Genomic DNA, 11,548 nt, shown 5'->3' with positions numbered 1-11,548 from the left:
TCACATTACTGTGACTGTGTTTATTTAAACATGTATACCGTATTTTTAAACGCAATGCATATATTACTCATGTTTTAAAACATGAAATTTGGATCTAATATATCTTTAAGAAAGAAAAGTACTTCCATGAATTCTCTTACTTCTTAGAAAGACAAACCCGGATAATAAAAAGATAAAAAAACCCCAATGAGTTGTTAGTAAAGATATAAAAAAATTCTAATTTATGACTGTATTATATATTTATCAGTTATATATAGGGCCAATATATAGATAATTTAACAAATATATCAGCAGGTGATAAAACGTGCAGTTTGCATGATAGTTGCAGTGTTAACTTGCGACTATCAATGTTGAATATTACAGAAATCACATCAATAACAATCTTAAAATGGACAACGAAGATGAAAAACATGATTGTCTAAAGTCAAGGAATGTAAATAAAGGTATAGTGACGGGTCTTTCATAAATGTATATAAAACAATAAAGAATATAACAGTGTATGGATTTTTTGAATAGTAAAAGAAAAAAAAAAACGTCTCGGCGTATTTATTTTCTGTTTAATTTATTGATATATTTTCTTTCTGGGTATTTTTGTCGCATTTTTAAACAAAACAATTGTTTTATATTTTATCTTTAAGTATGTTCAAAAGAACTGATATAACTAGGTGGGTCAGCTTTTGAGCTGAGAAAGGTACGCAGGGGACGAAATATGCGCTTGCAGTACGAAAGAACTTAAGTAATCACATACATTTATATTGTTCTGATTTTTCTTGCTTTTTATTAATATTGTTCCAGGAGATATATATGAAGATGGAAACGCAGTTGAAAACAAACAGACATGGGCGTGTGCATGGTTTATGAAATTTAAAACTGATAAACACTACAGTAGAAAATTGTTAAAAACTGTGTTACTCTTCTGGACTTTTGCTGGATTGGTGAGATAGTTTTTTTCATATTTTCCCTTTAAAAATTAACAACAAAGATTATAATAAAATCTATTAGAAGCCACGTAAGTAGTTTTGGTTTCGATAGATATATTCTATACGCAATAACTATATATGACTGTTATCGCGGTGTATTCTATATTGGCTTGGTTCCAAAATTTTATAGTGCATTGTTTGAATTCATGGTAGAGAAAAAATGCAATTTGATACCACGAATGTATATGTAAAATTCAGTGTCTCAGGCCTTATAACCACATTAAAAATAGTAATATACGTTATTATTAATATGCAATATTGTCCAATAAAAAATCTACACGAAGATCCTTTGGAAACATAATATGTAGCCAATCAAAATAATACCATACTAGATTTGATTGAGTCTTACCTTCTGATGATACTTTAATATATTTACGAAATAAAAAAAGGCCTTCTAAATCTAGGGGAGGAAATAGGAACGTTTTACTGATTGAGTCTTACCTTCTGATGATACCTTAATATGTTTACGAAACAAAACAAATAACGTCATTCTAAATCTAGGGGAGAAATAGAAACGTTTTACTGATTGAGTCTTACCTTCTGATGATACTTTAATATGTTTACGAAACAAAACAAATAACGTCATTCTAAATCTAGGGGAGGAAATAGGAGCTTTCTGTTTGATGATACTTTTATACGTTTACGAAACAAACACAAATAACGTCATTCTAAATCTAGGGGAGGAAATAGGAACGTTTTACTGATTGAAACTTACCTTCTGACGATACTTTAATATGTTTACGAAACAAACACAAATATCGTCATTCTAAATCTAGGGGAGGAAATAGGAACGTTTTACTGATTGAGTCTTACCTTCTGATGATACTTTACTATGTTTACGAAACAAACACAAATTACGTCATTCTAAATCTAGGGGAGGAAATAGGAACGTTTTACTGATTGAGTCTTACCTTCTGATGATACGAAACAAACACAAATAACGTCATTCTAAATCTAGTGGAGGAAATAGGAACGTTTTACTGATTGAGTCTTACCTTCTGATGATACTTTAATATGTTTATGAAACAAACACAAATAACGTCATTCTAGATCTAGGGGAGGAAATAGGAACGTTTTACTGATTGCATCGTACTGTCTGATTATACTTTTACAGTTTACGAAACAAACACAAATACCGTCGTTCTAAATCTAGGAAAGGAAATAGGAATGTTTTGGAATTTCATTTAATCTTATTTAAATGGACATACCTCATGAAGATTTTTTAATAGAAAAATCTTATCGACTACTTTTGAGTGTCGTATAATGGTGTATAATAAATCAAGTAGTGAAAAAAACTGCTTTCTTTATGGCGATATCTAAATTCAAAAGTACAATGATTTTAAGCAATGCTTCTGCGAAAAAAAAATTTAAACACAAGTAACAAAGTATAGTGCTTTAATATCACTTGAATGACTTTATTTTAAAGATAATCCCTTTTAATTAGAGCTGCATAAATCTTGTTCAATCACAGCAAGAAAACAATGGCTATACACACTTTGCCTACGTTTAAGTATTAAACTAGCATGTTTGTCATACAATTTTACTTACTAGTATATATGCATAGTTGTTGCACAGTTTTCTTCCTGGTGCGGACTTATTATGTATATGACGAGCAATAATATTGAGTTTGCCGGAAATATAAGTGTACAAAACAAGGGCAAAGATGTATTAAGATCAGCTAAGTATTACAAATCTATACACACTCTACCACAGGATTTACTTTGAAAAAAAATGGCTATTTTTGTTGGCTCTTCAGCCTTTTATTGTTGAAATAATGTTACATCAACTACTATTTTTCTTTTTGACTTTCTGACTGTTTCATTGCTGCTATATTTCATAGTCCTTTGTGGTCCTGTTTGTGAATACTAAAGTTCCGCGTAAACCGGTGATAGAATGGCAAGAAATGTTGCACATTTCATCATCTCTAATGAACAAGCTCCCTTGTCTTGCTTAGTTGCCTTTTATGCTTCGAAATTTTATTAAATTTATTTTAGACGTTGGTTGCAATTTTAAGCGATGTTAAGGACACTAAGAAAGTATGTAACTTGGTGATTACAAACGGTTCTATCCATGTTTTATTGAAATCATTTATTGTTTCTTTTTTGGACCGTTTCCTTCAATTTGATTTGCTAACAGAATTTTTTACAAGTGTGTTAAACAAATTTATTTCGAAACTTTTGTACTGCTCCCGATGTTGGACTACATTTTTCATTTTTATTTATACTGCCAGTACAGAGATTTGAAATAATTTATAAAAAGAAACAAAAGTAATAAATGTCATATTTTTTTTTATTGTTTTACACACTTGTAAAACCCGAAACCTCGTACACATATTTAGGATAACGGCTGGCCGTTATTGGATATGTGTACTTCGGTTTAGGGTGTTTTACAAGTGTGTAGACATTCATTCCTTTATTAAAACAACAGTTGATCATGACGGTTTAATTGTAACAGGGATGGATGACAGGACAGATTGGACCGTCTTTCCCGGATTTACAACTGGTTGTTGAGCAAACACTGGACACAGCTTCCTGGTTATTCACCATTTATTCTTTCGGTTACATGGCTGGATCCTTTGCCGGTGGTAGGACATTAAAAGTTTTATTTTTTATAGTATATTGTCAGATACAAATAAAACAATAAATGTTTTTTCTTGGGCATGATACTATCCTTGTCATATTTAAAATTGGATGTGCAGCAAACACGTTACAAGACATACATGCTGTTAATGCATATCCATACTAATATCTTTGTGTATACATGAAGAAAAAGGGTAACTTAGATTCCGCACCAGCTAGAGACTTACCTTATTTTGCTTTACTCTTAAAGATTATTTGAAATAAGAAGACCTAAGCATCTAGCTACAGATGCGGTATCTAATTTATCTTTTCTTATCGCCATCTCGCACTCATACCTTCACCAGTCTAGTATGTCGTGCTTTTTGAAATGGTTGTTATGTTTTGAACACCAACTATATCTAAAACAATAAACGACCCAACGGAACGGGGTAGGTGGCAAATAAGAAAGCTTTTCAGTCCGAATTGACTGAGAACAGGCTGTCGCGGAACCTTCCACATGCTCATCCTGTTTCGTCGGGCACTTAGTAGTATGTTCTAATTGCTCATTGTGTATATACATATGTTTTCTTTGTTTAGTGAATACACGTATTTACATGACCAGTTCAGCAGATCACAAATGCTGTACTTTGTTGCCATTCCTCGTGTCCAATATCAATTTAACGTTTTAACACTATCGTACGATTGAAAGTATACGTGTAAAATTTGCCTTTGTACCACGGACTTTAAAAGTAGACTGACTTGTTACGTGCTTACGTCGATCGAGGCTCTTACACCCGGCTGTTTGTAGCGCATATATTTCATTAAGGATGACAAGTACTATCTAAAATACACGGTACAAATATGGGATAACCAGTCCCTTCATTGTATATTGCATAAATACAGAGCATTTTGTGTTGACAGCATTTCCTACATCCCCGAAACCGGCATTTTGTGTTGATAGCATTTCCTACATCCCCGAAACCGCCAAGGATGTAGGTTCAGATCCGTAGATGATACACATAATAACCAAATGTAACGTTTGTATATTATTTCATCATGCACATTAACAGCATTGGTCCTGACAGTTTATGAAATCTCTAAACAGAAAAAGTACACAGTTATTTGAAAGGGAAATTTGAAAAAGAAAGTTAACTTCAACATGTAGTTCAATTTCAAAATGCAGTGATATTTGTCCGATATATCATACCAGTGTAGAGATAAGGTAAGACGTAAATTATTATATTTTTATCGGTTAAACGGCATGTTCCTGGAACACAACACGTTTCCCCAGAATAACTGAGATATCAGGCCACATTAATATCGCTTGACTCGGTGACAATTTTTGGCAGGCAACCTCACTGTGGGTCAGTAAGGTAAAATAACTCAGAGCTCAAAAGCCAAAACTGAACAGAAACGGTACTGTTGCAATCCCCGCATCTGGGTAGCTCTGTTAATCTCACTAAAAGAGTCTGGGCAATATTAGCATGGAACAAGTTAGCACAATGATGAAGTCGGCAGTTAGTGATCGAACGCTTCACTTGCGGTACTTAGCGTTTGAAAAGTTTATACTTATATGCATGACTACCCGAAAGCACAGACGCGTCTATATCATGATTATTGATGAAACAACATGTACATTATTTGACAAGTAAATATCAGTATTTCTTTCGTTTTATCTGCCTCAGATTATATTCGTTCCTGTTACTTTATTTTTCTCTTTTTTTGATGATGATTTGTATTTATAATACATGCTTGCCTTTACATAATATATTTCATTATGTTATGTACATGGACATGCATTTAACTAATATTAACTTTGACATAATACTAAACTTTTCTTGACCTCGAAAATGTCTTTGCTGTTGTGCCACAGACAAAATGATAAGCACTCGAAGAATGCGAAAAATAAAAGGAAATTCAACTGTCGTCGCTGAGTTACGAACACATACAAACACCTGTTATATAAAATCGAAACGAGCTTATTTATAATTGGTAATAATGCAATAATAACTAAATCATTTAAACCTATTTATAGTAATGTTTGTTAACACTACGTTATCGTTGGAAACTTTGGACATTATACATAACAATATGTAGGCGTATTTGTTTACTTCATAGGAAATCGTGTGATTAAGTGTTTATATAGTTTATAGTTTTCAGCTAAATTTTTATTACGAGTGGAGAGATATATATATATATATATATATATATATCTTGTTTCCATATTTAGAAGTTATCTGAAAATATTATCTACTTGACAAAGGAAAGTTTACAACAATATATATATTTCTCAATGCAAATATTTGACAAGTTTAATACAATAGTCTTACATAGACAAAATACGCTTATTCTATTAATACATAATAACGCTTATAATCTTGATTAAGCGACCTGGCCCCGTGTTCACAAAATGTTTTCAGTCTCAGCTGAGTTTTATAAAGAAACTTTATTTGTCATTTATATCAAAATAGCATGTTTAAAACTGAATTTTAAGTTACTAACTATTTTCAAGTGGCTATTTAGTACTGATGGTCAGTCTCAGTTGGAATTTAATCTCGAAGGTTTAGTAAAATTGATATTAGAATTTCAAACTCAAACTCAGCTGAGACCGAAAAATGTTTTGTGAACATGGGGCCAGGAAACCAAAATGATATATTAGTTTTTATTATACCTCACATAAATGTCCAATGCAAATTTTCCATTGGTTTAACTTGAATGATATATCATATTCCCCACTGATTTTATATCACAGGCGCAAAATCGTTATTTTCAATTTCTGCGCAGGTGATATGATCCGTAATTTCATATCACATGCGCAACAGTGTTATTTTGTTTTTCTGCGCATGTGATATTATTTTTTCATATCACCCGTTGGGAGATTGATACTTTCGCATTGATTAAAAGACTAAGTCGATAAATTTTCAGACGAGGCGCGTATATAATCATACGTTAGGATTAATTTACCCTTTTCTGATGCTCTTGCATGTGCGAACACGGCCGAATTTTCTTCTTTTTTTATACGTGCAAAATATTTCGAAAACAATTTTTCATCAAATATTGAATCGAAACTACCACAGTAAGTTTGGAAATGATCTAACTAAGAAAATGAGTGCTCACACTTATATGTTTCGTTTAGAAAAAAAAAGTTATCGCCGCTTTTCGAATGCTACTGATTGACGCAATGTTGAAATATTAGAATAAGTATAGGGGTCAGCGATATGTAAACGTCTCGACTAAATCTATCAAAAAAGTCTTATTACACAGCAAAGTCGCCACAAATTATGAGTGCTAACAAGTAAAGACTCTTGAATGCTGTCTTCATTATTTGGTTAGTAATTCCTTTTTAATGTTAAATAAATTATTATGTTGATTTTCCAGTAAATGCTTTGACCCGTATAAGCTTTCGGTATAATAAAATAAATATTGCATTCCTGAGAGGGTGATATGAAAAATGTTCACCCCTCGAAATATGAATACAGACCTCGGCTGGCGCCTCGGTCAATATTCATATATCTCGCGGTGAACATTTTTCATATCACCCTCTCAGGAATGCAATATTTATATAATAGCTTTTCAAGAGCAGTTATTTATTACAACCGTTTAATGTTAATTTAAGAAGAGGCTACTTCACAGGTGGTCAGTCGTTTGAAAGTTTGTTATTTTTAGCTCACCTGATCACGAAGTGTTCAGGGTGAGCTATTTTGATCATCCTCTTGCGCGCGTATACGAGTGCGTCCGTAGTCAACAATTTCTTTAAACCACATCTGCTCCAAAACCACCGAATGGATTTTGGCCTGTATGTTCCTTGTGGGCCTGTTTAAACGGTTCCGCTTGGTTGCACGTAGGGGCCACAATGGCTTTAAATAGGAAATCTTCAAACGATATGTTCTACTAAACCGCTGATCCGATTAAAGTTCGCCCAAATGATCCTTATTTAACATTCTACCATGATTTTTCAAACTATTTTGATTCGTCAAAAACATGGCCGCCTGAGGGCGTGATCACTTTTCGCTAGATGTATGTAGTAGAAAATCTTGTTTGAAACTGCTGGCCCGATGTTAAAATAATTCTATAAGATAATGGTCGTCATGTAATCCTCTACCAAGATTTTTCAAATTAGTCAAATTCATTAAAAAACATGGCCGTCAGAGAGCATAGTCGCTTTTCCTTATATATATATAGTAGAAACTTTAAAAAAGAGTTGTCACTTTTCCCCTATGTGTATATATTGGTAAATTTTAAAAAAGTTCTTGTCAGAAACAGCAGGCTAAGATGATTATACAAATTATTCTGTTTTGTCAAAAGAAAAACAACGGTCACTGAGTTGTTTGATCTTCTTCCCCCATGTGTGTATAGTAAAAAAATCTTCTTGTTTGATATTGTCATATCACATCATTCCGCCAACTTCTTACTCCACCTCCCAATATCACCCAACACAGACATACACCAGTCCATATTAATTTATTAGAATCTTTTCAAAAACACTATTTCAATATAATTTCACAGACATTTCCCTTGCATAACCATCTACCAAAACTGCTCATGCAAGCTGCGTAACTCAGATGAGCGATCTAGGTCCATCATGGCCCTCTTGTTATAATTATGTCGAAATTTCTCTGACAAACCGAACCCTAATCATATAGTTCTCAGATATACCGCGAATTGCTCGAAATACATAATTTCCTTGAGAAGCCATACCCCACTTCCAGGATGATTGAACCTCCACTCACACCTACTTGCTCTCACCCTTTAACCGCCTGCATTTGAACCGCCTTCTGGATAACCCTGGCTATGTTTGTGTGTTAAGTATTAAATCAGCAGTACTAAAGTGTCCTGCTGCTGTCGTAAGGTGTCGCTACGTATTTAGAATGTTCTTTTATGAAATAGTAACACTTACACATGTGCAATAACTGTTGCTTTTAGTCATGACCGGACACATGCATTTGTTGTTTTCATGCGATATTATTGATTTTCTAGAATAGAACCATGGATTCGTAAACTGTGTAAAAAATATTCTTTTTTCTTTTTTTCACAATTTCTTAAGCATACACTTATTAATTTCAATTGTTGAGTATATATTTCTTCTATTCTAGGCTTATTATATGATCACTTCAGCAAATCATTAGTGATTGCCTTTTCGACTATGATTATGGCGGTAACGACCGTTGCTCTTCCATGGTGTAGATGGTTTGCGTTGATGCTTGCAGTACGATTTCTATCTGGAGTAGGGGCAGGAGGTCTAGACACAGGTGAACAAATTCCAGTGCATGTGTTTCTGTATTAATACTTTTTACAAAGGTAATTCATGTGAACAAAGACGACTGTTGCTGGGCGCGAACTCTCGATCGCTGGTATTGTGGTAGTAGTTAGTATTACTACTGAAGTTCTGTTACTTGCTTGAATAATATCCAGGAACATATGGTAGCAATTAATTTAAAACTTTAACCCTTTATTTTATACTTGGCATGTTATTTCTCATTACATAATTGAAAAATTCTTTAATATTCGTAATAATCAAAACTATTTTGATTTTTAATCTAGTGAAAGAATGTTTTTATTATCTATCTTATGTGACATGTACACGCTTAATATTTTTAAATAAAACTACTAAAGAGTTTGTTTCCAGGTGCCAATGCCTATGTGATGTCTTTCTGGGGAGAAAAGGCTCGCTCCTATATTCAAGGACTACATTTTTGTTTCTCATTTGGCGGAATTATTTCACCGTTAACAACTGAGCCGTTCTTGGCCAAACGGTTATGTCAAAGGCTAAATGATAAAAGTATGGTCTATTGTCACCGGTCTTTCAAAATCTAATGCTTCTTCTTTAGATGGCCAAGATCATGATAATAATAATAATTATGAAAATAAGAGTAACAAAACGATAAAAGTATCATTACATTTTATATTATCACAACTTCAGCAATGCTCCTGATGGAATTACCTGTATATCTTATAAACTCTACATGTATTGTATTCGTAAATATATTTGACTTTGAAATAATCATAGGCTTTTAAGCTATTGCTTTTCAAGTTCCTATATAATTTGATAAAAATCAATACTTTTTTATTGATCTTGATGTGTATTTAATGCAGATGAATCCGACGCCGAATCATCTCCAAATTCGACGTGGACAACACATGTACCAAAAGACTACGTAGAAAATGACTGCAAAGAACCAGGCTACGGACCAACATATGTACATTTCGCATATCTTATATCGTTTTTTGTGATACTTTCTACCTCTGTTCCATTCTTCGTTATTTTCGTTAAAGAAATAATGAGGACTTACAAATCGCCTAATATAGCGGAAGTAAATATAACAGAACAACAGGAACAGAAGGGAGAAGAACAACCACGGACAATGAACAAATTTTCGAAGAAAGTGCAAACTCTTATACTTATCCTGTTGTCTTTGTTCATGATGATTTACTGCGCCGTCGAAGATACATTTTCCAGTTTTCTTGCAACCTTTTGTATCAGTTATTTCGGCTGGGGTAAAGACATCAGTAGCTATGCCACAAGTGTCTTCTGGTTTGCTTTTGCGGTTGGTCGTTTCTTGGCGATTTTTATCGTTAAACGTTTTAAACCTGTCAACCTTCTCATGATATATTGCATTTCTTTGATCATAGCCTTTCTAGGTATACTAACAGCTTGTTTCACATCGACTACAAGCCTTCTTTGGGTATCCATATCCTTAGCCGGGTTTTCGATGTCTCTTATCTTTCCAAGCGTATATTCGTGGACCGAGGAAAGTATTCTGCAAGTAACAGGGAAAATATCGTCTTTGTTCGTTATAGCCGGTTCTATAGGACTGATAATAAATCCAATAGTTCTTGGGTACCTGATGGATAACATGACGCCGATGTGGTTTGTGTATCTTTTATTAGGAAAAAGTTGCTTTACATTGTTGTTGATTTTTGTAGTTATTGCATTGGTCAAGCTATGTAAGAAATCCGACTGTTGTAAAAATAGTGGCAATGCTGTTGAGAAGGAAATGGTACCCCTTCAAAGTAACATCAGCAACTGATTAATACGTTTTGTTTTAGATTTGCATACTTAATGCATACAATGCAACTAATTTGTTTATAAAGGCTGATGAGACAGTGTCATCCCACGATACTTTTGCATATATTTGACATATTCTATCTGCAACTGCTTTATTAAAGCCTTAAAGTAATGCATTTTTAACTAATACATATATAGATGAAAACAAGACAGTGAATATGTAACCATGACTATCACCAGGAAAGCAATGTCTATAGCTGTGGAAATAATACAGAGAAATATGTTAATTCGATTTTTACAAAGGCTGCTCGATTATTTTCACTGGACAGAAGAAAGAAATAATTTTCAAAATTATGTATTTTGTTCTAAATGGCACGTGCATGGCATAGATATAACTCAATAACACCATATATGATAAAACAGTTTCACTCTTAAATTAATTTATACAGTACAAAATAATATAATTTTGAGCATGCCTCTAGGTTTTTGTCAGTTGTTCGAAACTAAGAAGGTTCATGTAACAAGGATGTCCAACAAATACCCGGAAAAGCGTTTCCACGACACATGTAATACAAGTGAATGTTTAATTGATAAGTCAAAATTAGTTTTTCTATGATTAGTAGATTCTAGTCTAAATGGCAACGTCAAATGACGTCACTAGGTCCGTCTTTTTCTATTTTGCATTTGCTAAAATATAACCTATCATTTACTTATTATCAAAACCACGTTTTCCTAAATCGGGTGAATATTTACGTCAAGTGTACGCGTTACACTAGTAAAGACAAATTATAAATGTGACACCAGTAAATTGTTTGTTAATTAGTATTGGACACTGTTGAATGGAGATTAACGATAACATATTGTGTTTTGAATCAAAGATCAGAAAAAGAGAATATTGATATGCTGCATAATGCTGAATGGACTATGGCCTGAAGAAAACATCTTTAAAGGTGGACTTAAGTGTATATGGCACGCCAATTGTCCAATTATTACGTGAATCCTAG

The 11,548-nt window shown here is 33.2% G+C and overlaps 1 protein-coding gene across 2 annotated transcripts; it reads left to right on the top strand.

The window, feature by feature from the left end:
• Positions 1–272: 272 nt before the first annotated feature.
• LOC123531528 (sodium-dependent glucose transporter 1A-like) lies at positions 273–11,347 on the top strand. 2 transcript variants are annotated; one of them, XM_045312581.2, is made up of 6 exons: positions 278–443; positions 796–935; positions 3,435–3,564; positions 8,632–8,787; positions 9,165–9,317; positions 9,632–11,347. In XM_045312581.2, exons 1-6 carry the CDS (start codon positions 389–391, stop codon positions 10,564–10,566), a joined length of 1,569 nt encoding a protein of 522 aa, XP_045168516.2. In that variant the 5' UTR covers positions 278–388; the 3' UTR covers positions 10,567–11,347. The 2 variants fall into 2 exon arrangements, with proteins under 2 accessions (XP_053373417.1, XP_045168516.2); XM_053517442.1 differs by lacking the exon at positions 9,165–9,317 and having other exon boundaries at positions 273–443.
• The last annotated feature ends 201 nt before the right edge of the window (positions 11,348–11,548 follow it).

Source organism: Mercenaria mercenaria, chromosome 11 (genome assembly GCF_021730395.1).
Source record: "Mercenaria mercenaria strain notata chromosome 11, MADL_Memer_1, whole genome shotgun sequence".
Classification (NCBI taxonomy): Eukaryota; Metazoa; Mollusca; class Bivalvia; order Venerida; family Veneridae; genus Mercenaria; species Mercenaria mercenaria.
This window is presented reverse-complemented; position numbering and strand designations above follow the sequence as displayed.

Coding starts and splice junctions, on each gene's coding strand:
- LOC123531528 (XM_045312581.2), top strand. CDS start 389: ATGGACAACGAAGATGAAAAACATGATTGTCTAAAGTCAAGGAATGTA. Junction 936..3,434: donor TCTGGACTTTTGCTGGATTG/GTGAGATAGTTT, acceptor TAATTGTAACAG/GGATGGATGACAGGACAGAT. Junction 9,318..9,631: donor TCAAAGGCTAAATGATAAAA/GTATGGTCTATT, acceptor TATTTAATGCAG/ATGAATCCGACGCCGAATCA.